Source organism: Chionomys nivalis, chromosome 13 (assembly GCF_950005125.1).
Source record: "Chionomys nivalis chromosome 13, mChiNiv1.1, whole genome shotgun sequence".
In the NCBI taxonomy this organism is placed as follows: domain Eukaryota; kingdom Metazoa; phylum Chordata; class Mammalia; order Rodentia; family Cricetidae; genus Chionomys; species Chionomys nivalis.
In genome coordinates this window covers 75,160,287-75,186,450 of record NC_080098.1, presented here as the reverse complement: position 1 = coordinate 75,186,450, position 26,164 = coordinate 75,160,287, and the positions used below count along the sequence as shown (strand labels likewise).

At 44.4% G+C, this 26,164-nt stretch overlaps 1 protein-coding gene across 3 annotated transcripts in view; it reads left to right on the top strand.

Annotated features, from left to right (window-relative positions):
- The first annotated feature begins 206 nt into the window (after positions 1-206).
- Fancc (FA complementation group C) overlaps positions 207-26,164 on the top strand; it is a 110,369-nt gene continuing 84,411 nt past the window's right edge. For all 3 annotated transcript variants that reach the window (XR_009058200.1, XM_057787713.1, XM_057787712.1), the window contains exons 1-2: positions 207-436; positions 25,436-25,636. Coding sequence is in view for 2 of the 3 variants with exons in the window: in XM_057787713.1 (XP_057643696.1) it covers positions 25,472-25,636 (165 nt within the window). In the remaining variant the exon portion in view is untranslated. The remainder of the gene's footprint in view (positions 437-25,435; positions 25,637-26,164) is intronic.

The window sequence follows — 26,164 nt, the reverse complement described above, 5'->3', positions numbered from 1 at the left end:
ACTCCTTTCTCAAGACCTTCCAGGGCTCTCTCCCCTCCACAGCATAAACTTTCCCGGCGCAGCGGGTCAGGCATGGCGCGCGCCCGCCTACTTCCGCCCTGAGATCCGGCGGCTTTTCACGTCACGCCGCGGGAGCGCGCTCGATCCCAGCGTGCACTGCGGCAGCGTGCGTGCACGCAGCCCCACCCCCGAGCGGCCGCGGGAAAATTCCAAATACGTCAAGTGAAGAAAGCCGCCGTGAGGCCACGCCAAGTTTTCAAGCCGCAGAAGCCGGGCGGTGGCTGCTCTCCCTCAATCTGCTGAGGCAGCGCTGGGTGAGGACCACCCGTGGAGGCCGCCACTTCCCGCTGGAACACGGAAGGCTCGCGAGAACGTGCGCCGAGCCTCGACGTGGGTGAGCCGCGCTCCCGCGGGGCGCCGAGTCTGAGGCGGGAAGGTGAGAAGCCATGGTGGGCTGGCGCGGGCGCTGGGGGGCGGGGCCGGGAAAGAGGCGGGGCTAGAACCTGAGGGGAGGCGGGGCTTCGAGGGAGGCGGGGCCGGGATCGGGAAGGAGGCGGGACCACAGCCCCGTGCGAGGTGGGGCCGACGGTGAGGGGCGTGGCTAAGGCAGACAGACCGAGATGGGCGTGACGGTGCTGAAACCTAACCGGGGCAGATCCAGGACGTTGGGGGGGGGGGGGGGAGCCGGAGAGGGGCGGAGTCGATAGTGGGGGGCGGGGCCTACGGCCTATACTGACTCTTAGTGCGGCTGGCAAAGAGAGGAGAGGCCGGAGGTGTCCGGTTATCTTTTCTTTCTCCCTTTTTTTCACAAATCCTCTTTCTGGGTCTTCAGCGCTGCCGAGGTGACTTTGAAAGACTATAGCAAAGGTGAAGCTCATTGCTTGGCATCCGTTAGAACAGTCTATCCTGGGCCCCTATATGGACGCCCTCCCACAGCTGCTTGAGTGACAGACCCAGGCCATTCAAGCCCCAGAGGGTTTAGGGGCGCAGTGTGCTTTTTTTGTTTTTGTTTTTGTACAGTTTTTAGGTGGTTGGGCTTGGAGAGAGTGTTGGATGAGAATCTTTGGACAGACCAAGGAATGTTCCTGCAAGAATCTCTGTGTGCCTGGACTTTTGCTCTAATCTGAGATGGTTAAAAAGATCCTGTACCTCACTGAATAAGTTTAAGCGGACGTGATTGACATACGTCACCCGTTTGTAGATGGTCCTCATCTTTAGGATGATACCAAATGTAAGACCTACACACTTAAGACCTTCAATTCACACACACTAAAAAAAAACAAGAAAATAAAGCCAAAACAAAACAAAAACCAAATCAAACAAGCAAACAAAAAACCCAAAGCAACAAGCATGCATTCTGGGATAGAACTCATGTTCTCATGTATGTATGGCAAGCACATTACCAACTGAGCTGGCTCCCCAGCCCTGTTCTCAACAACAGCAACAACAACACAAAATGTTGCTTTGTTTGGGTGGCTGAGGGTTTGTTGTTGCCCATGGGAAGCTGTGTGTACATTTTAAATGAATGGGGTTCTTAACTACTTCCATATTTCGGCAGATAGTTCCAGTAGCAATTACACAAATCTTGTATTTATAAAACCAACTTCAGGGAGGCCAGCTTGGCCAATAGGAGGTTGGATGGATGTCTAGGCCAAAGAGAGGCCCCAGGGCATCTCACATGAGTGAGAGCGGTAGAGCCTCAGTTCAGGCTAGAATTCAGCCTGAAATGCTCCTTAAAAATCTTAGTGTAGTTTATGATATACATATTCTCAGTTCCTGTTTATGGTTTCTGATTAGCTAACTTCTTTAATATGAAAGAATTCTCATAGGAGACATAATGGAATTTTCAGTGATTTACTAAAAATCTAATATTGTTGGAAAAGAGAATACAGAGATTCCGATAACAATACAGTTCTTGAGTGTGGTGTTGGTATCCCCTTCTTTCCCGTGGTATCACTATGTAGCCAGAGGGCTGTCTTGGAACTAACTGTAGATCAGGCGCTTCTTGAACTCACAGAGATCCGCCTGTCTGTGCTTCCCAAGTGCTGGGATTAAAGGCGTGTATCACTACTCCTGGCTTGAGTGTTTTATTTTTTTGCTAAATATAAAACATATTATTATAATTGTTATTATTTAGACTTGTTTTGAAAAAGATCTTGCAAAATTATCTGGGTATCTTTGTTAGGTGTTTCTTGACTTTCCTTGTTGTACTGAAATAATTTCCCTGTTAGGAACTGTGCTACAGGAATGTATTAGATTTCTGTTGCTGTAACAAAATGCCTGAGGTGTAGCACTTGGGAGGCAGAGGCAGTTGGATTTTGGAGAGTTTGAGGCCACAAACTGAGTCTGAGGCCCCCAAATGGTTTACAAAGTGAGTTACAGGACAGCCAGGGTTGTTACACAGAGAAACCCTGTCTTGAAAAACAAAAACAAACAACAAAAAAGGGTAGTTTATTTAGCTCATAATTCTAGAGAGTCAAGAACGCAAAGCATTTGCATGGTTCTGATGAGGGTCTCTAGGCTACCTATATCACAGCGTGTTAAATGCTATTCTGTCAGAAACACTGTGAGAATGGACACAAGATAGATTTAGGAGCTAGGGTCTCTCTCATGATTCTACAGTACTAAATATGTAAATTCCTCTCAGTAGGCCACAGTTATTTTTGTTTTTTCAAGACCGGATTTCTGTGTGTAGCCCTGGCCATCCTGGAACTTACTCTGTAGACCAGGCTGGCCTCAAACTCAGATTTGCCTGCCTCTGCCTCTTAATTGCTGGGATTAAAGGCACATGCTACCACTGCCCAGTTAGGCCCCAGCTCTTAAATTGCCCCCTCCTTTTGGAATGCAATTCCTCCCTGTCCCTTAGCTTGGAGAGTCTGTAATGGGCCTTGTCCATGCCTTTCTGAGCCTTTTCTGTTGTTACAAAAAAGACTCTATATGCAAATCATCCTTTACTTGAGACAGAGTCTTCCTATGTGTCTCAGGCTAGCCTTTTCCTCAACGGTCAGGCCTGTGTCTTGGTAGATATAGGACGTCAGGCATGTACCACCACACCTGACTTTTGGAAACTGCCCGTTGAGGAAGGTATGTACACTGTTTCTAAGCTATGAAGTGATATTTGGAATTGCTCAATGCTGACCACAACTCAGATTCAGAATTATTTGTATCACTTTAATGGTTTCAGACATGCAGATCTGTAGCCATTCCTGCCTCCATTGGTTTGTTTTCTTCTTTCCTTAGAGTAACCTTTTCCTGACATTTTCACACTCATTTATGTGAAATGTGTACTATGTCTGACCTCTTTCCCTTAACATAATAATTTTGCGATTGACCCATGTAGTAGCATGTATCAGTAGTTTGGTCCTGTTTATTGCTGACTAGTACATTGTATGTGCCATGTTTGGATTTTCAGATGATGGACATTTAGGTTGAGTTTGTTTTAGTTCTTAAGAATAATAGTTGTGTGTAGAAAATTTAATCATGTGCTCATTTGCATTCCCAGCAGCAGTGTGTGAGGGTCTTGCTTCTTCTGCATCCTCACCAACACGTTTCCATGACACCCAAGTAGCAGTTTCCTTACACTTACATGTGCCTTTCCTCAGAGCGCTGCTGTGACGCTGTCATGATAGACAGACTTGCACATCTCTGAGAGAATTGCAGTCTCAACGGTTGTTCACTAACTTATCATTTATTCAGAATTATTTCCCCAGTGTTATCAGTAATTTTTAGTATACGGAATTTACCCTTTTGGTTACATTTATATTAAAGAATATCATTTTATTTTTTTGAGCCAGGGTCATATGTGTCCCAAACTGGCTTCGTACTTTGTAGGGATGATGTCTTCAACTCTTATTCTTCTGCCCCTGCCTCCTGAGTTCTGGGATTACAGATGTCTTTTCATACTTTGAAGTTTTTTGTTTGTTTTGATGCTATTTTAAACAGAATTGCTTTAAAATTGTCATTATTTAATGGCTTGATACCAGCATATAAAATATAGCTGCTTTTGTATGTTGATCCTGTATCCTGAAAGTCATTTCCTTCCAGTGGGCTTTTTTAATGTTTTGTGAGTTCATAGGATTTTCTACGTATGGCGGCGTCATGTACTCTGTGAATCTGGTGTTTTCATCTGACTCTTTCTGCTCGTCACCTTCAGTACAGAAGAGGAGGTGAATGATGGTGGCTGCTCGTAGATGGGCTGCTGTGGGCTCCTGGAGCAGGTATTGGAGATGAGACTGTTGTGTCTGTTTGAGGCGCTGTTGGTTGCCTTGATTGTCTTTCCGGTGCAGAAACCGCTGACATGATAACCCCTGTGCATGTGTATCTGACGACAGTGGTATTCGGAGTGATTCAAGCATGTTCCCTATTTTGTTTTTTTTCCCTAAGTTTATGAAGGATTTGTGTTATTCTTTAAAAAAATTTGATGGAATTTGCACAATAAGCCACCTCAGTTTAGATTTTTTTTCTCTTTGGGAAAATGTCAACCACTCATTTTCTGCAGCACTGACTGCCCTGCATGCATCATGCTATGCAGTGAGCCCGCCCACAGGGAGTTGGTGCAGTCTCTTTTGAACACAAATGTCAGGAATGCAGCCTCCTTGGGTTGACTGTTAGGCCCATGGTGAGCATGTTCTACAGGAGAGACTGTAGGACTTAGAGCAGTTGACTGGACTGAACATGGAGAATTAGGGGAGAGTGAATGGTGGCCCATGAGAATGGAAGCCCTGAACCACTAGCAGGGGAGGGTACTTGGAGAAGAGAAACCATGAGGCAGGTCCAGGCAGTATCTGAAGTTTCTGTGTGGAAAACATGGAGTTCTTCTGGAAACATGATTGTTTGCAATTTTAATTAGGAAGAAGCAAAGATTTCTATATTTTAAAAAATTCTCTCTCTGTTGGAGACTTCTCTCTGGTTATAGAAGGGCAGACGGAGCTAATGGCCTTGGTGAATAGGAAGTAGACCAGGTAGAGGTTAGGTAGGAAGAATTACAGGTTATGGGGAACCTGGAAAGATGAAAGAATAGCAGTAGGGGCTGACAGGATGGCTCAGCAGGTAAAGATTCCTGCCACCAAGTCTGACGAGGTGAGCCTGAGTCCTCAGGTCCACACGATGGGAGGAGAGGACGGATGGCTGCAAGGGTCTTCCGACTGCTTCAGGGGAACCGTGGCACCCTCCTTCCCCATTAGTAAATACATAAATAGTGGATAAAATTTTAAAAAATACAGGAATTGGGAGTTCTTTGTGGGGAGGGGATAGGTATTTAGAAATGTCAGTCAAGAAAATGGTAAGCTTGGGGGCTGGAGAGATGGCTCAGTGGTTAAGAGCATTGCCTGCTCTTCCAAAGGTCCTGAGTTCAATTCCCAGCAACCACATGGTGGCTCACAACCATCTGTAAGGAGGTCTGGCGCCCTCTTCTGGCCTTCAGGCATACACACAGACAGAATATTGTATACATAATAAATAAATAAATATTTAAAAAAAAAAAGAAAAAAGAAAATGGTAAGCTGATTTGTTTGGGGGCTCAAGACCACCCCTAGGTTTGACAGTTGGTTAATAGGAGGACTCACAGACTCAGCATAAGGCTGTGACCACTGAGAAGGGCACGAAAAAGTGAGCTGAGGGAGAGGACAAAGGAGTGGTGTCTGTTGGGAACCAGGCACTGCTTCCAGGAGCCCCGGCTGGCACACTCAAGCTTTGCCTTGTGAGAAGCGCTGCCTACCAGCGCTGTCCTCACACACCCATGTCCAGTCCCAGGAAGCAGGTTCTTGGCGTACATCATATTTGTGTATATAAATTTGGCACATATTTCTTAGTAGCTATGATGGTAAGAAGCCTTTCAGAATTGAAGTTGCCTATCGCCGCAGGGTTAGTCTCACAACAGTCCTCTTTGAGGGACCACAGTTTCTGTCCTGGTTTACAGACTCTCCACACTGTTTTAGAGGGAAGGAACCATTTTGAAGATCCAAGTTAAGTTGTAATCTCAGTTGATCTCCAGGGTTAGATGTAGAGTGTCATGGTGAGAGCAGCTAGGAAACCCAGCCTCTAGTCTGGGGCTATCAGTGCTGATAATTTCATTCACAAATGCTGGAACTCATCTTCTGAAGGCAGTTAGGAAGAGTAGGAGGCTGGGACATGGACTAAGTTGTGCCCCCACCTCCAGATTCTTAGATTGAAGTTCTGCCATTTCCCCCACCCCAGACCCCTTGGGGTGTGACTGTATTTGAAAACAGCTTTTAGGGAGGTAATTACAGTTAATTACCCTGTGTTCTACCTTACAATCCCCTCCTATTTCAGTGGTTCCCGGCATATTTACAATCATAGGGTATTTAAATGGATCTCCTCAAAGGTTTCAACAAAAACAGGCTTGAAAGGCTGAAAGCAGGGCTCTCACACCCTGTAGCATGAGCACGTCCCGAGTCTCCAGCAGTCTGGTTTCTGTGCTCTTCCTCCTCCTGCTTGGGCACTGTGGCCCTCAGGAAAGCCGCTTCTGTATGCCTGCGCTCTGACATGGCTTCCTCTCTTGACCCTTGATCTGGGTTCTATTCCCCAAGATCTACTCTGTCTCTGGGGAAGCTGCAGTGGGGGATTGCTGCACTGGACATTGGTGAGCTGAGAAATCAGACTAGCAGGAGCTCGGTGAAAGTGACAAAATGGGCTTTATTTGGAATAGGGTGTTCTACCAGGTGACAAAAGGTGTGACATTGTGTAAAGGGTCACTGTCTACCCTAGGAACACACAGGTCTGTCTGCGGGCCTGGGGACTATCCTGAGAACTAGCAAATGGCCCTTTAGGGTAGATGTTGCTCCCACCTGAAAGTATCCGGAGTTGGCACTGAAATGTCCAGGTTCCCCTGTCCCAGAACCAGTGAACAGCAGTGCCGAGTTCCAGCCTTTCTTTTGGTCTATAGAACGTGGACTTTTCTATAGTAACACAGATGGGCTTGGCCAGTGGTCCCTTCTTCCCATTCTGGAAGCACTACCTTAAAGGAAATGTTTACTAATCAATGAATAGAAGGTAAAGACTCAGTGATGTGGAAGGAGATTTTTTTATGTATTTTATTTTTATGTGCATGGGCATTTTTGCCATAGGTGTCAGGTGCTCTGAAATTGGAGTTACAGACAGGTGTAATCTGCCGTGTAATCTGGAAATTTAACCCGGGCCTTTTGGAAGAGCAGTCAGTGCTCTTAACCCCTGAACCATCTATCCAGCCCCTGAGATTTTATTTTCTTGTAAAGCACTTTTATTTTAATTAAATTGAAAAGTATAGAAAACATTAAATTACTATTCAAGATTGTGTGTGTGTGTGTGTGTGTGTATAGTGCAGTGTCTGTTGTCAGAGGTGTAAGATCCCCTGGAGCTGGAGTGATGAGGAAGGAACTATGATCTTCCAGAACAGCAGCCAGTGCTCTTAACCTCTGAGCATCTTTCCAGCCCCAAAATATTTTTAATTTAAAACTACCTATAATGCTGATCACTGAGGTTGGACTCTTTCAAAGACACGTGTGTACACATGCTTTCACAGAAACATCATGCATTACACACATCTGTCTTGTAGCTTCTCTGCTGGGCATAAGAAGTTACGATAAGCATCTTTTCAAGTGAACCAGGAACATTATTATGTGTCCTGGTTGCCCTCTTATTCTAAATGTGTGTATGTGTTTTAATGTTACTGCTGTGCCACTCTGGCCACTGTCCCTCCCTCCCTCCCTCCCTCCCTCCCTCCCTCCCTCCCTCCCTCCCTCCCTCCCTCCCTCCCTCCCTCCCTCGTTCTCGCTCTTCCCCTCCCTCCTCCCTCCCTCCCTCTCCCCCCTCTCCTTCTGTGCCCAATCTTCAAGTTGGTGTCACACAGCTCCAGATGTGGGCTTTCCCTAGTGCAGCAAACCTCCCTCAGCATCATTTTCCCCTCCATCACAGTCCATTTGATTTTAACCTCAGTACTAGATGGGTTCTGTGTAGTCCTTGGCCTTCTGCCCTGCCCTCATGTTTTTGCCACTGACTTTCCAGCTTCTTTCCAGATGTGTCTTTTGGCATGGAGTGTAAATAATGGTGGTCCTTACCCCAAGTCAGAATGGAACTAGCGTTACAAGTACACCCGGGTGGGGTGACCACACATCCCTGGGCTGGGGCTTTGAAATTGTCACTTTTCCTGTTAGCTATGGTTTTAGGGATCAGCTCTGTTTCTCAGGCGCTCTCTCTTTCTCCCCTCTCCTCTCCTCTCCTCTCCTCCCCTCCCCTCCCCTCCCCTCCCCTCCCCTCCCTTCCCCCCCTCCCCCCCCTCCCCTCCCCTCCCCTCCTCCCCTCCCCTCCCCTCCTCCTCTCCTCTCCTCCCCTCCCCTCCCCTCTCCTCTCCTCCCCTCCCCTCCCCTCCCCTCCCCTCCCCTCCTCTTTTGTTACCATCCCTTGTTATTGTATATTGTATTCCTTTGGGAGTGCTGAGATTTTCCTGGTTAGTCCTTAATCCTTTGATCATTCTTACTTCCTCCTCCCATTTATACTCCCCTAGACTCTTCCAGTCTCTTAACCTTATCAGATTTTCCTTCCTCTGCGTCTTGTGATTGAGGATTTTAATGGATGGGGACTTAGAAGGGTGAAGGGAGGGGCGCATAAACACGCAACTGTCCTATTATCTTATTTAGAACGAGGAAATAAGGAAACTGTTTCCTTTACCTTTGCTCTTAGGAAGTGGGTTCTCCCTGGTCTCTGAAAGCAAAGCTTGCCTGTGCCCACCCTGGTGGCCGATGACTGAGTTTGTGACTGAGCAGAACCACCAGTCCCTGGAGAAAGTTGGAGGTGAAGGGCAGCCTGGCATGGACATGGGCAGGCTACCAGAAGAAGAGAGACATTGTGTTTATGTCCTGTTTGTGACTGATTTGAAGGAAGGTTAAGTTGGGAGTATTCTGGGCTCAGAAGTCTCTGTTTCTGGAAGACAGTTAGGTTTGTGCAGTGTCTCTCCTTGGTTAGCTTTTACTAAAAATGCTCTTGAGTGTGGGGGTGTTTATGTTAGCTGTTATCTCTCAGCAAGACATGGTATTAATCCAACCAATCGATAATAAGATCACTGCCACAATTTAAAGCCAGATTTGAAACAAGCTTTAGTTAAATACTCGCCAGGTGGAAGGGCTCTGGCCAGGTCTATACCCAGGTTCCCAGGAAATGGCCCAGAATCAAGCAAGCAAGGGTTTAAGAGAGAAAACCCATAATTCATTGCATTTCCCATCAGGTCCAACCAGGGACAAGCACACATCCTGATGTATTTCCAGCCTGTGAACCTCCTGCACATCCAATGCAGATGGGTCAAGCGAACTTGTTTAGGGGAGGGAAAAACGTGTGGCTTGTTATCTTCCATAACCACAGCCTCCTGCTTTTCAGGATCTGTCCTTGGCAAGGGGCTTGCAGATCCGAGCCCTTTTGTTTCTTTGTTTCATGGATCTCTAAGGCATAGTAATTAAAACTTAAAATATAACTTTGGCTTTCACATCCCCCCCCCCCCCCCCTTGAGTTGTATCCCGACTGTGATGAGTACCTGTTTATATTGGGATCTAATAACTGTCAGCTTAATGGTACCCAAACAGGAATTATCGTTTAGTTAAGGCATCAATGGTGCCAGAGCCAATAGCAGTTAGCAGAAGCTGAAGGGTCAAAAGCATGCAATGGATTACAGAGTTAATATTTAGAAGCAACCTGGGAATGTCAGCGGGGACCAGTTTTTTATTTCATCTCAGGTCATCCTTTTTTTTTTTTTTTTTTTTTTTTTTTTTTGCAATTTTCCCCAAATACAGCCAGATCATTTTTAGTGATTTCTAAGTAGTTTATATAGAAACAACAATTTTCTCTTCAGGCTATACAATAACCTCTGTTTTACATAGAGCAGGTGGAGTGCCCTGTCATATTATAGAACTGTTTCAGCTAATCTTCCTGTTGATAGATCGGTTGACTGGTTTTATCAAGCACCTTTCCTGATACGCTAGTAGCACTATAGTAGACCCCTATGCCAGGGAGTTTCCTTTTGATCTAACATTAGAGTTGGGGGACAAGGGGCAACATACAACAACTAGGATGTTGTAGTCAGGGCCTAGGAAGGCAAGGAGAATTCAGGAAAAGGGGCACTCATCAGAAGCATCTGGTTTGCCGACTCAGCTGAAGAAACAGGGAGCATTCATGTAGGCTGGATTGGTTCACATCAGCTTTCAGCAAGTTCAGGGCTTGCAGTCCTTTGGAGTGTGTTATAGTCAGCCGCTGATGCTTGAATGTGTCTGTCAGCCAAGTCCAGAGAGCTAGATATAGATTGGACAGAAATGACTAGCCCAATGAAAAGCACCTATAAGTCTATACTTAGAAGGTTTTATAATTTTTTAAAAAATGCTGCAAGATCCCCGGTGGCAGTAGGCAGCAGAAATGCTGTAGGTCCCAAATGGTGGAGGGGGGCCATGTGGGTACAGGCAGAGGGCTCTGGGAGCAGCCAGTCCCAGGCAGAGAAGGCTGGTCCCCGAGCCGTGGCTGGTCCCAGGCAGGGAGACACATGGCGGGCGGGCGGGCAGGAGACAGAGACGTGGATAGACATGACATGGAGAGTGAGGTTGGATATTTATTCAGGGAGTTATAGAGGGGGAAGGGGGGGCACAGAGAGAGAGAGAGAGAGAGAGAGAGAGAGAGAGAGAGAGAGAGAGAGAGAGAGAGGAAGGAGGAGGAGGAGGAGGAGGAGAAAGAGACGGAGAAGTGGGGAGAGAGGCAGAAGTGAAGCTGCCTCTCCGAGAGGAAGATGGAAAAGAGACGTGCTCAGGCTGGAAGCTGAAGATCAGCCTGCCTCAGCGGATGGGGGAGGGAGTGGGCGTGGCTTGTCTCTTAAAGAGACAGAACAACCATTACAGAAGGCAACCAAAGGAAATTTAAAATTTTGAGCTTGTGACTGAGCAGTCAGTAGTCATTGCTCTGTCAGCTGATCAGAACCTTATTAATGTTAAATGCTGAACTTTGGAAATCCTACTATAAAGGGAAAGAAATCTGAAATGTTCTCTTGTTTATACCTTTACAACTTGTATTTACATCAAGTCACTTTCTGAGACCCTCAGAACTCGTTTAAGCTTTCACATCCTCAGACCCTCGGAATTTACACAGACTTTCACATCCTCAGACCTTCATAAATCTTAGACCCTCGGAATTTACACAGACTCTCACATCCTCAGACCTTTATATTCCTTAGAACATTTTCTTAGACCCTTAAAACTTGCATAAACTTTAACACTTTTTCTTTCCATCTAATCATTTACCAGAGACAAGGCAGTATTACTGAGAGCAGCCATTGCAAACCATGTTCCTTTAGTGGAAAGTTACATCTGAAGCCTGTAAATAAGGCAAACCTGTCTACCTTTTCTCAACAGGATACCTAGTAGATCTAGAAAGAGCAAGGCTTGATTTTTTTAACTTCAAATGAAATGAGCTAACAAGGTGGCAGGAGCCTTGGGGAATAATCTGGTTGCCCACTGCTTCCAAGCTGACAAAGCGGTAGTCATCAATACCATCAGAGATCTGAGAAGGATGAATTATCGCAGGAAATATAAGCCAAATGGCCTATGTATCAGTTACAAAGAGAGAGACTATTCCATTACCTAAACGGCCATTCCAGGTGCCTGTGGTCTCCATGGCATTGGAGCCAGAGGTACCAGGACATCAGTCTTCAGCTGCCAGGTTCAGAAGGTGAGAAGCTTTTCTGTGGAGGCGGAACATGGGAGAGACTGACCTTACTTTGTCTAGGCAGAGCGGGCCAATCAACTCTTCTGTGTCCTGCTTGTCCACAGTTGGGCCAGCTCCTGGTGGTAGGTGCTGAATTGGGAAATATTTCCCAGTGGTTAGTGTTACCATAATCCAGGTGAAGACATTGTGCTGCCCAGTCATCTTCTCTGCAGACCTCTGGGTCACTGCCGGGGTCTGTGATTCTGTGTCATAGTTAGCTTTTTTCTATTAAACATTTCGAATGCCATATTCATCAGATCTCTGACAAGTTTTGAGGACCATTATCTATTAAATATATTTGAGCTAAACATATCTAGGATTAACCTCGAAAATATATCTAGCAGGACTGTAAGTTTGATTATTATAGATGACTAATGACTAACCTGTGTTTGTTAATTATTCATTATGTTTTTGATTGAGCTGCATCTCTATATGTGTATTCATGTAGCCCACTGCTCGGCTGGATTTTTTTTTTATTTGGATTCCACACTGTCTGGCACTTACCATGTCACCAGCTGTCTTTCTTCCCAGGTGTGTTTCTGCTCGCTTCCTCTGTAAGCACCTGGTTTCTTAATCAGGATCCCAACATCCTTAACTTCACTCTGTTCTTTTCTGAAACTGTGTTCAACCTGAACATCAAATATTGCATGTTCTACCTCTTAGGTACAGCTCATTTTAATGTATGATGGGATTATGGTCCTGTAAGCCCATTACAAGCTGAAAATAAGTTGAAAATGTGTTTACGGCCTACTTGTATAGCATAGTCTGACAATATAGTACACTGGAGTATGAGTTTTTTGCCTCTGGTAGCATGGCTAGCTGGGGGATGTTGCTCTTCTTCTGTGCTCAGATTAGCAAGAAAGGATCATGTTTATATAGCTAGCCTGAGAAAGATCTGCACTTGGAAGACAGAAGCAGTACAGTCAGGAGTTCAAGGTCAGCCTGAACTATACAGGAGAACCAGTATTTAAAAAAACAAACAAACAAAAAAACCAAAAGATTGGTATGGCTCTGTAGGGTCTTTTGTGGTTGAATATGAATTTTATGATTGTTTATTTTTCTGAAATAATAGTTTTTCTGAAATAATTATTTTTTTCTGAAATATTTTTTTGTGAAAAATGAAATTTTGCTAAGCGCTTGTAGTGAATTGCAGACTTCCTTGTGTAGCATGGACATTTTCATAGTGTTCCAGATGGCTTATTCTGTCTCTTCTTCAATATCCAACATCAATACTGTACCATATTCTGTGTAGAGACTTCTCACCTTATAAGTTAAATTCATTTAAACTGTTATTTTTCAGCTATTGGAAATAAAATTTGGACAACTCTTTTGTGACTAGGTCTACTCGTGGACAGAAATACTGCTGTTTGGCTGTTAGCTTCATGCCTTATAGCTTACAGATTCAGTTCTCAGTTCTCAGAGGCTTTTGGGAGCCATCTGCAAATAGAGGCATTTTTACTTCTTCTAAATTGTATACCTTTCGTTTCTCTCTCTCCTCTAATTGTTGAATACAGGTGTTGAGACTGGGCTCTCTGCTGTGCCCCTGGTCTTAGAGGAAAGCTTTTATCTTTCTTTATTGGGTGTGATGATCACTATGATCTTGTCAATCACAGCCTTCAGTGTGTCGGTGCTCAATCCTTCTACACCTTATCTGTTCAGTTTTCATTACGAAAAAATGTTGCCTTCTTCTGCATCCATCAGTATTATTACATGGTTTTTGTTTTTCATACTAGATAAGATGAGCTTCATTCATAGATTTGATGATACTGAATCTAGGATGCATTTCTTCACCCTATATAATCCTTTTGATGCAGTACTGAATTCTGTTTGATAGTATCTTTTTTTTTAAGGTTTATTTTTATTTTATGTGTATAAGTGTTTCCCTGTATGTCTGTGTACCATGTGCATGCAGTATCTGTGGAGGCCAGAAGAAGGTGTTGAATCCCTTGGAGCTGGAATTACAGTTGTAAGTCACCGTATGGGTGCTGGGAACAGAATCCAGATTCTCTGCAAGGGCAACCAATGCTTTTAACTTGTGAGCCGTATCCCCCCACCCCTCGTTTGTACTTGAGGATTTTGTATTTTTGAGTTCATCCTGAATATTGGCCTGTAATTTTCTTCAAATGTTCTTGTCTATCTTTTGCATCAGACAGTTTTGGTCTTTGGAAATGAGTTTGGAATTGTTCTTTCCTCTTTGTGTTTTTGGAATACTGTTGGGAGGATTGGTGTGAACTCTTTTTTAAATAGTTGCCATTTTCCAGTAAAGCCTTCTAGTACAAGGGACTCTTTTGCTTACTTATTCAATCTCTTTACTTTTATTGGTCTGCTTAGATTTTCTGGCAGTTTTGTTTTGCTTTTTCCCGATGCAGTCTTACAGATTGAGTTTCTAGGGGGTTTATTCATTTTCTGTGATTATCTAATTTGTTGAGTCATAACTTCTCACAGTAGGTTCTTACAGTCCTGTGTGCATACCACTAATTATAATTCCTTCTCATAATTTCATTTCAGGCTACCTCTCTTTTTCACATGAAAGGTAAAGTTTTTCAGTTTATCTTTTTAAAAGTTACTGTACACAGTAACGCATTCTTATGCACACGTATCCTTGCCTCTGTTACTGTTCACCTTTCACTCTGCCCTGCACCCTCTCCTTTTCTTTTCTTTTTAAAATTTATTTATTTATTATATATACACTTTCCAGGATACAGTGCCAGATCTCATTACAGATGGTTGTGAGCCACCATGTGGTTGCTGGGAATTGAACTCAGGACCTCTGGAAGAGCAGCTAGTGCTCTTAACCTCTGAGCCATCTCTCCAGCCCCTCTCCCTTTTCTTGCTGGTCCTGTTCACACAGTCCTTTTTTCTGGTTTGACGTCACATAAGTCCCACTACCCTCTCTTGTCCTTGTCCCCCTCCCTTCAGCCCTCCTGTCCCTGTTATCTGCCCTATTCAGTTTTCATGCTCTACACATAGATATGCATGTATAATTTTATTGTAGGTTCCTCATATGAGAGAAAACACACTCTTTCTGATTGTATGACATGACCTGACCTCCATCTCCATCCATTTTCCTGCAATTTTCATTCTCATTTACAGCTGAAGTTCTGTTGCTTCCGCACACTGATCCTTTGTGCATTCATCTGTTGATGGGAAGCTGTGCTGCCGTGGGCAGTTCCACTCTGTGGTGTGCTGGCTTGTACTCCTCAGGTATGTGTCTTGGAAGGAAAGGATTTCAGGATGAGCCAGTGTGAAGCAGAGTTAGAGTTTATGAAAAGACACTTTTAGGGCTGGCAAGATAGTAGGTAAAGGTGCTTGCTGTACAAGCCTGATAACCTTTGTTGATCTCTGGTACCCAGTGAAAGGAGGGAACCAACTTGCAAAAGTGGTCCCACCTTCCCCCAGCACTAACGAGACATATATTTGTGAGTGTTTTGGAGTCCTCCATCTTCAACTGACAAGAGGCAAGAGGCTTCAACTAGACTCTGGGAGACGCTGTCCTGCTTTCCTTGGCCCATCCACATGCCCACGATTTTCCTTCTCTTTCTGACTTTGGTTGGTTCACAGGTATTTGAGGAGACAAAATATGTAGGTATGTAATTTACACCCATGAAGATCTAGCAAAGCAAGTAGTTACTGCACCAGCTAGAACAGACACAGCATTTTCCTTGTATGGCCTAAAAATGTCTAAAATACTATAATACAACAGCAGAGTTGTAATTATTAGCAAGTTATTCTTGCTGAAACAACCCGCTTTGCAGAGGGTAAGTGTAGAGAGCTGCGTGAAGCTGCACCTGATGGCAATATGTAGAGAGCTGCGTGGAGCTGCACCTCATGGTGCTGGCTTCCGCCCTCCGCAATCCCGAAAGCGAGTGCTCTCTGTGATAATCAACTCCGAATATCAACTAGGCCTGACTTATGCTATTATCACGCAATGATTGTCAGCTGCTTGCATATGCGTGGACCTATGGGCAGTGCCCACCTGGCAATCTGGGGTTGGCGGTCCAGGCCTACTTAAGGGCTGGGAGAGGTTTGCCCAGAGAGGTAGAGAGAGAGAGGTAGAGAGAAAAAAAAGAGGAGAGAGAAAAAGAGGAAGAGAGAGAGAGAGAGAAAGATTGCTGTGAATAAAGTCCTGAAATAAACTGCTTAGCAAGAAGAGCTCCGGTGTTGCGCGTCTTCCTTGCTGGCCGAGGGGAACGGCGACAGGTAAGGGTGATTTTAGTTGAAAAGGAACTTTTGTGCTGTCCATTGTTTTGAATACTTTCTTTCCAGGTTCATTAGCGAGGAACACTGGAGATGCATTTCAGATGGGACGGGGAAGGCGTAGGCAGTTTAGCAGCAGCCCACAGAGCAAAGGAAACGCCTTGTATGTAAGGCTACAGTGGGTGGGAGGTCTCTGAGCTTCAGAGTATGGGGTATTTGGGTTTAGAAGATTAGGGAAGGCACTAGATGGGCTATAAGGCAGTAAATTAGGAGGCCAATCCCACTGTCCTACTCTGCTTTGGTGCTGTAAAATGATAGGGTTTTTTTTTTTTTTTTTACATGATAGGCTTTTATCAGCTTAAAAAGGGTACTAGATATAAGATATGGGTGACTCCCCTCTACAGAGGTGGCCTCTTTGATCTAGGATTTATTAATTTTAAATGCTAAACATTTTATTTTTGTGTTAGAAATCCCTATCCTAGTACAGCTTGTTGGGAAGTGAGAACTTGAATCTGTGCTACTGAACAAGAAGGTTTTGAATCCTTTAAGAGAAATTATGAGGATCTGGAGAGATGGCTCAGTGGTTAAAAGCACTTGCTCTTGCAGAGGACTACGGATCGATTCTCAGTCCCCAGGAGGTCGTTCACAGCCATCCATAACTCCAATTCTAGGATGTCTGATGCCCGCTTCTTCTGATCTCCGTAGGTGCCAGGTCCACGGGAGGTGCACATGCACACATGTTGTAAGAACATGCTTACACATAAAATTAAAAAAGGCAATTATAGGTTGAACCTGGGAGAGAAGGGGCTTTTTAGGTGGTGAGGGATGGAGATACAGCTCCATGCTGTTACCTCTGGTAACCTACGATGTTCCCTTAATGTTATAGGGGAAGGCCTGACCTTGACTCAGGCCAAACTGGGATTTGTGGCTTCAGTGCAGAAAAGAATCGCCGGACTAGCCAGTATGAATCAGAGTTGGGTTTTACTAAGGATGTTTTTAATAAAGACTATAAGCAGGAAGGTTAGGAGAAAGGCAGGCAGAAAGATGCACTCAGGCATGGAGAGTAGTCATTAAATATCTTAGCGTTAACCATATAAACTTGCCGTATGCACCAATCAGGCGGGCAGGCGCTCTAGCAAGAGCACCTAGTGTCCTAAACCACAGCTTCACAGAGTTAAACAGGTGCAACATAAAAATGCAACACATCTTTGCATCGTTAACTATTCCACAGCATAAACAAACACATCTTTGTATCATTAACTATTCCACAGCATAAACAAAGGTAACACATCTTTACCTAATATTTGATAGCACACTGCGGCCTTCGCCTTCACAGGCAGGTTGTCATCCATAGGCGGGAGCTTCACTTTGGGTCACTGCTTTTGCTGTAGCTGTTTGATCTCCTGAGTGTGGCAGTCCTGGCCTCCTCCTGAGTATAGCAAGCTTCTCAGGGCTCCAGATACCTCCCCCAAGCTTTTGCCACTCTATGTGCTAGGTTTTATCTTCTCTGTTTTGGAGACAGGGTTTCCCTGTGTAGCCCTGGCTGTCCTGGAACACACTTTATAGACCCGTCTGGAGATCTGCTTGCCTTTGCCTCCTGCATGCTGGGATTAAAGGTGTGTACTACCATGTGCTAGTTTTTAGACCACATTCCTATACCTGCTCCCCCCGATTCTTCTTTTCAAAGGCAATAAAATTGAATTATTTTCATCTTCTACTTTTATTGATTCTTTGCAGATTTCACATCATGCATCCTGATCCCATTCATCTCCCTTTCCCCCTGCATCTACCCTCTGCTCCTACAACCTTCCCTTCAGAATTTAAAAGGAAAGCCAAAACCCAAACAAAACAAAGCAAAAAATAAAATAAAATAACCCCAGCCAAGCAATCAGGAGCGTAGTGTGTGTAGCCCGTGAGTTGCACCATTAGCCCTTCCGTCTTCACATGAAAGTGTCCATCGCCATGAGTCACTGGTCTGGCTCAAGGTGCCTAGCATCTGCCGCACACGATAATGGCCTTTCACTGGGCTCTTCTTGGATATTCTGTTGTCCTCTTGTAGGGATCCTGCAGTTCTGGTTCTGTAGACTTCCCTGCTCACATGCTCCAACAGTTCATAGATGAGGAGGGTGTTGGGTGGGCAACATTATATTTAATGTAGCTTTATGTAATCACATTCAGTAGTTACTGATCTTACTTGTATAGCTTGCCATTCTCTAAAGTATAACTGAAATTGGATATAACTTTAAGTGATTTTTTTTAATTCTTTATTTGGTTTATTGTAGCTGTCCTTGTTAGCCAAGAGGCCTTTTAAAGAAAGTATATTTTAACTATGTGTGCCTATGTGAGTGCAGGTGCCTGTGGAGTCCAGAAAAGGGCATCATGTCCCTCTTGAGATGGATTTACAGTGGTTGTGACGTCTGACTTGGGTGCTGGGAACTAAACTCTGATCCTGTAGAAGAGCAGTACATGCTCTTGATCACTGAGCCATCTCTCCAGCCCCAGACTCATTGCTTTCAATATACAAAGTCTAAAAAATTACTTTAAACTAATATAAATGTCACTCTTTCTTTCCTAAGTTGCTAATTCACAGTGATAACCTGTTATCTAAGCTTAAGTCCAAGATTTGTGGGTGTGGGCCATTTATAGAAACATGAGTTAAAACAGCATTATCGCTGAAGAACCCACCTGAACATGGGTGATGTCTCATGAAACTGCATCTCTGGAGCTTTCTGCACAGATTTGCAGGCAGACAGTTCTGCAGATCAGAGAAGTTCCTCTCCACAACTGTACTGGCCAGTTTCCTTCCTCAGCAGCTGGGTACTGCTTCTTTAAAGCTGGGGAAAGGCCTGCCAGAGTTTTGCAAGTTTCAGCTCTCCTAGACATGTGACCTCAGTCTCATGAACCATTCCTTCCCTCTTGGAGGGAAGGTTTCGATTGAGAGCAAAGTGTCTCGCAGTACTGTGGATGAAAACTGTGGCATATTGTGAGCCATGTGTGCTATGGACAGTGGAGCTACCTAACCCAGAATATATGCTGTTGCTGTACCCTCCAGATATGCCAGCTGTGGAGCCACAGAGTATGGGTCTCTGTGCTTGATTTGAGTCTTTTCTTGCTTTGCCCTTCCCTCCACTTTGAAATAAGAAGCTTATTTTCTGCCGTTCTTTAATACGAGCTTGTAACTTGGTGAAGTTTACTTTGGGCTTCTGAACAGCACTGAACTGTGAGATGTAGATGTTGGAAGTAGACTGAACACAGTTTGCTTTATGGGAGCAGGGACAGAATGCTGTGGTTTGAATGGTGAAATGTTCCTCACAGCTTGACAGTGCAGTGTTTGGAACACTTGCTATTTGTGTCACTGCATTGGTAGGTTGTAGAACCCTTAGCACACTGAGCCTGGACCATGGATAAGGGGCTTTGGGAGTGGGGCTTTGTTATAGGTCACTCTGCTTTCAACCTAAATGCTGTTTCCTGATCCAAGGAGATATAACAAATATGCTGGCAGTCTTTGCTGCAGGGACCCTGCCACCATAACCACCCTAGCTGCCATGCCTTCCTCTTCATGAGGGGCTGTAGCCTCTGAACCATAACCAAATAAATCCTTTCTTTAAATTCTTTCTATCAGGTATTTGACCACAATGAGTATTTTTTATCTTGTCTTTTTACCTTCCCTTACAAAAGGACCACTTACATCCTTTCTTCTACCTGGTAGACGTGGGTCTCACCAGTAGATAGGGCACAGCTGAGCACAGGAGCACGAGGCCCTCAAAAGAGCGGCTCGCGGCTTTACACAGAAGCAGCGTAGACTTGACCTCCCACACTGGGAAGTAAAGAGAGCGAGGGTGGGAACCAACACAGTAAACAGCAGACTACCAGACCTAAGAGCTCTGTGCTTGGAATACAAGAGAAAGAAGAAATACCTACACAGTGATGACCGAATTTCTCAAATTAATGTTAGATCCCAGAGGCTCTTTTGGCAGGATAAATACCTAACTATATCTAACTGCTTTTTCAAACTACAAAGAAGGAAAAAAAAATCACAATTAGAGACTTCTGGAAGAAGCCAGAAAGAAAAGACATTTTATTCATGAAGGCGCTTATGTAAGAATTCTCCTCAATACCTTGCCAACACGAAGAGACTACAGTAAAATGTTAGGTATGGCAGAGGAGATTCTGTCACATTCAGGTCGTGAAGTAGGGTAGCTGCTCCAAGAAGTGGAGGTCTGTTGGAGTCCACAAGACTCTACAGTGACTGAACAGCTGACAGACCAATAGGAAGATCCACGGGAAGTGTATTCATCCACATCTACATGGAACAACCTGTTTTGTAGAGCTGCAGGAACACTTGTCTTTTGGGAAAGTCACCATCATACCTGTAAAAACCTTGTGAAGCCACGATTCTTCCCTTCAAAATGGGATTCATTCCCAGAGTACCTCAGCAGTGTAACTTCTGCACAGGCAATTGGTCCATTCCCCCACACCAAATGACATTCACTCTTTGTTCTAGCAGTCAAATTTGCACAGAGTCAATCCCAGAAAGTTACCTGCAACAGACCACGTAGAAATTTCTATAGAAGACAGGCACTGAGCAGGAAGGCAGCATGCCCCACCTTTGCTAACAAACAAATCTGGGCGTCCTCAAAGCTGGTTATCACCAAAGAGATTAGACAAGGAGAATCGGTGAATCAAGGATTCAGGGATGTTTAGTAACTTTATCTAATGGTTTGGGATGTCAGGTACTTCCCCTAGAATGCTGGCACTTCCCTGGGTGGTGCCATCTGTTCCAGAGTACTGCTTTGTTGGGATCTACCTGCCCTCTTTGTGGTTTTGATATGTATATGTCCTTGCCTATGGAATTTTCCAATTATTTCTGTAAAAACTAGAAAGCTCGTGGAACTCACCCCTTCTTCTTTTTCTCCTTATTCTTCCCCTTTCACTTCACTTTCTCCCCTTGCATGACAAAAAACACGCAGAGGTAACATATTTGAGTTAATTTTTTACCCTCAGATCCTCGCCTGCCATAGACATCCAATTCTGAGCCCTGTGGGGGTACTGAGGCTGGTTGGTACTCAAGGCCCCAGAGAGTGGCTCACAGCTGTAATCTCAGGACTTGAGAGGTTGAGACAGGAGGTTTGCCTTGAGTCTGAGGCCTGCGTGGGCTGCAGAGCGAAAGTCTATCTCAAAATGAAAGGAGAAAATTGAGGAAAAGAGGAAAAAAAAAAAAGAGGAAAAGAGAGAATGCTTTTCATTTTTTTTTCTTTTCTTCTTTCTTTCTTCATTTCTATCCACCTCACTCAAGGTGAGGTTCCCAGCAGAGTCTGATGTGGCTAACATGAATCATGGTCCCGTCCTTGACTAATGGCAGGCCCTAATACACCATAGGATGGAGAAGAGGTGGGGGATTGCACAGTAGACAGCACTGCTGACTGTGTACTGTGAGGCCGATGTTTCTCTGGAGGGGCATCCCTGACCTGTTCAACTTTCCATGTTGAAACAAAGGTTTGTTTTAATTTTTTGAAAATAAAAGTGTTTTTGTTCCTTGTTTCTGTAAATATTTCTCTGATTTACCTTTTCAAATATCTAAACTATTCCCAGTGCCATATGAAAAAATTATCACACAAAAGTGGTAATTTTAGCTTTTCTGAGGTGTGATGACTGTTCTTAATTGTCAACTTAACTACATTTCGAATTAACTAGAACCCAGGTTGCTAGATTCACCTGTGAGGGATTTTTCTTAATTAAATCATCTAAAATGGGAAGGTCTACTCTTGATCTATGTTTTTTTGAGGTGGGAAGAACCACCTTTAACCTGGACTGTGCCTTCTGCTGGCAGCCTGTGTAGAAGACACGGAAGAAGGGAGCTTGCACTCTCCCTGGCAAGTCCTGTCCTTCACTGGTACTAGAGCCCACTTTTTTGGGATTCTGGGTCCAGCCTCATGGACTGAACAACTGCTGGATTCTTAGACCTTATATTGGTAGACAACCATTGTTGGACTAGTTGAACCACAGCCTGTAAGCCACTCCAATAAATCCCCTTCACATGCGCTCGCTCTCTCTGTCTCTCTCTCTCTCTCTCTCTGTCTCTCTCTGTCTCTCTCTCTGTCTCTGTCTCTCTCTCTCTCTCTCTCTCTCTCTCTCATTCTGTCCCTCCAGAGAACCCTGATTAATACACAATGGTACAGCCTTTGGAGCTGCTTCTGGGTTGAGATCTCACTGTTTGGGCTCTATCCTTTCCTAGCAATCTCTTCCTCTGGGATTTTACATTATCTAACTTTGGATAATGATGTAATCTTAGTTCACATGTATGAAGCAATTCATACATGGCCAGAGCATGGTGAACATGTACATGTGTATGTTCACTTCACCAAGATAACCAAAAATTCTTTGATATTTTCATTTTTTGGAGGTCTTGTCTTATATTTTGGGAAAACGAAATTATTTGAAGAAGCAGCTTAAAACTGTATTTTGAAAACTACCAGAGAATTATTGCTTGTTTATTTAATGATGTGTTGAGTGTTTATCAATCATGTTTGATTCTGGGAAGGCAGAGAATTGATTTACCGCTAATGGAGTCTGTAACTGAATGAATAAATGCTTAAGAACACTTTCACTGTGGAAGAGCTGTCAAGCCATAGGGGGGAAAAGATCTGAAGTCTGGAGGGGTAGTTATTTTCCAGAGCTTGTGTGCAACCTGGCCTGGCGGTGTCTGCTGTACTGGGGAGCAAGGAAAGGGAGGCCTGAGAGTGCAGTGCCTGCCGAGGGTGCATTGCCTGCAGAGAGTGCAGTACCTGCCGAGGGTGCAGTGCCTGCAGAGAGTGCAGTACCTGCAGAGTTTGGTTTTTGCAGATAGGGTTTTGTAGCTGATTTCAGTGAGGACAGTGAAAGGAGACATAAGAGCTGCAGCTCTGCGGGGAAGGGTTCCCAATGCAAGAGCTGCAGCTCTGAGGGGAAGGGTTCCCAATGCAAGAGCTGCAGCTCTGAGGGGAAGGGTTCCCAATGCAAGAGCTGCAGCTCTGAGGGGAAGGGTTCCCAATGCAAGAGCTGCAGCTCTGAGGGGAAGGGTTCCCAATGCAAGAGCTCCAGCTCTGGGGGGGAAGGTTCCCAATGTAAGAGCTGCAGCTCTGGGGGGTCCTGACAGTTAGGGACCAAAAAATTCTACAGATTCACACTGCACAACGAACCTCACATGAAATTCTTTTGGAAAGACATAGAGGGCAGCAACCTCTGCTGGGGTGAGAAACAGCAAAGAACTGAGCAGGAGGCAGCCTTTATGTATGGTTTCTTGGGGAGTTGGGTGGAGCTTCCCAGCATGACCTGGGATTGGTGGGATTTGTGTGGCCTGATCTTGGACTTTTTTTTTCTCCTCTGTTGGGCAGAGTTCGGCCTTCTGTTTCTTGAGAGACTGGAAACAGCCATTAGGATAATCCGAAGGCTGGACTTGGCCACTCCCCGCTTTGGCTTTTAGTGTCCTTTGGTTAGTGTGCATGTGTCTCCTGTTAGCTTTCTGTTGGTTTCCTCTTTGGTTGATTGCTCAAAACTGTAAAGCCACATGGAAACTGCCATCTCCCCATTGGGGGGTCTCTGGGATTTGTCACATTCAGTGTCTTTTGCTGTCCTGCTCAGGAGGAGGAGGGCCATTTTCCTTTAAAGGATGGCACCTAGTAGCAGCATCTTACAGTAGTCATTGGTCTGAGGTTTGACCGCAGCCTTTACTGTTGTGAGTGCAGTCCCTGACCTAGTGCATGTGCCCTGTCCCAGGGAAACACAGGAACACTTGGCACTGGACTAGAGGGGCCCCTGCTGTCCACTGTCCTAGATTCTCCTTTGAGGAGGCCGGTAAACTCCTGTTGTGTTTTCTTACATTTATTTCAGGGGCAAGAAGTCAGACTTAGGAGATTTATTTTTTGTCCTTTAATGAGTCTACTGACTAGGAAATAATGTGCTATGTTTTATGAAAATATGGCCTCTTGTGAATGGGTTTTACATGTAAGGCAGTGCTTTTAAAAAATTATTTTTACCTTTAAATATTAACTTATTTTCATGCATGTGGTGTATATGTGGATGTGCACATATGTATGGGTACACACACACACCTTTGTGTGCCTGTGGAGAGTGAGAGTGGCCATGCACATATGCACATTAATTTTTTCCTCTTGATATTTTATTTTGACTTTCTAAATTTTAGAAATTTTACTAGAATGGCAAAATAAAATCCCATATGCCCAAATTCATCCCTTGCTAATATTTTGTCTCTCCCTCACTCTCCTCTTTGCTCTCGTACATGTTTTGGAGTCCGGTGAGACTGGCATCACAGACCTCTCCTCTAAACAGTACAGCAGATGTCTCTTAGGAATGTAACCTCATGACCATTTTCTCTTTTACTCTAAGTTTTTATTGAGCTGTATATTTTCTTCGCTCCCCTCCTTCCTCCTCCTCCCCTTTTACCCTCTTCCGTGGTTCCCACACTCCCGATTTACTCAGGAGATCTTGTCTTTTTCTACTTCCCGTATAGATTAGATCCATGTATGTCTCTCTTGGGGTCTTCCTGTTGTCTAGGTTCTCTAGGTTTGTGAACTGTAGGCTGCTTTTCTTTATGTCTAAAAGTCACTTATGAGTGAGTACATATGATATTTGTCTTTCTGGGTCTGGGTTAACTCATTCAATATGATGTTTTCTAGATCCATCTATTTTCCTGCAAATTTCAAGGTGTCATATTTTTTTTTCTGCTGCGTAATACTCCATTGTATAATGTACCACATATTCTTTATCCATTCTTCTGCACATTAATTTTTTGACTTAGGGTCTCTCAGTGAATCTGGCACCCCCACTGGGTATATTAGGTGGCCAGTGAGTTCTAAGGATCTGTCTGGAGATACAGACACGGGCCAGGAACCTTGTCCTCAGCCTGCACAGCTCACACTACCCACTGGGCAGCTCCAGCCTTCCTAGAGCAGTATTTAATTAAGCAGATTGCTTAAAGTGATGCATGAGGAATACATTACTTTACCTTTTTTTCCCTGAGAGGTGAAGAGGACCTGAAAAGAAAATTCCTTAGCTAGTACTGCATCGTGTTCTTTACACCTAAATGAGAAGCCAAGCAAGCATAAAAGCATCAGGATAGCAGAAGCATTTTCAGGCACAGACTGTTGGTTGATACCCAGGGATGTTTCTGGTTTCTCATCCAGAATACACAAAAGAACTTCACATTTAAGGCAGTTAAAGATAGCTCAGTCTTAAGGAGATGTAAAGTATTCTCAGCTGTGCCTTTTGTCCACAATTAGTGTGTTGCTGTGGAAGTGTAATGACTTTTAGTAATGGCGTTACCCATGATAAAAGTTCAGATATTAAAATCTGAGCTACAGCTGGCTGACGCACTTAAAATGATTCAGAGAGGACTCCAGCATCCCGAGCAGGCCGTTTGGTGGGTTGCGAGTGTGCTGATAGAGGAGCCTGTCCTAAGTGATCCCTCTGTTCCCTCTCGGAAGACCTCACCATTTCCTGTGCTCCTTGACAGGCTGCTGTGAGGGGTGTCGCTGCTCTCCACCTAGAGATGGCTCCAGATGCTGCAGACCTTGCTCCAGACTATCAGTTTTGGCTGCAGAAGCTTTCTGTATGGGAACAGGCCTCCTCCAAGGAAACCCAGCAGGACACCTGTCTTCACCTGACCCGGTTCCAGGAGTTCCTGAAGCAGATGTATGAAATCTTGAAAGAGATGGTAAGTACCCTGTGACATTAGGGACTCCCCAAGCAAGAATGCTACTTAGAGTTAGGGATTTGTGTGACTGACTTAACTGAACTTAACAAATTAGTGATAGGTGCTGCACACAAGAGCTGTTTTCATACCTTCCGGGTAAAACGACATTTTCTTTCTTAGCTATTTGAGACTGCCTGACCAAGAAATTTATTTATATTAATTAACTAATAATTAATCCATTAATTCTTGGAGTATTTGGGATTGAGCCTAGGGCCTTCCACATGTTAGGCTAGCCTTCTATCGTAAAACTGTATCCTAAACCCAAGCTAATTGTTGTAGATTATAAGACTTGGATTCTTTCTGTAGGTAGTAAGTGGGGTTTGTCCTGTTGCCCTTCAAACTTTCCAGGGGTTACTGAGCTGTTTGCCCTTTGTTCAGCTCTGCTTTCAAGGAGGTGCTCCTATCCTGTTTAGTATTGATTTATCACTATTAAGATATTAAGATCTCTTTTAACATATATTTTAAGAGATCCTTTCAAATAAATTTCTG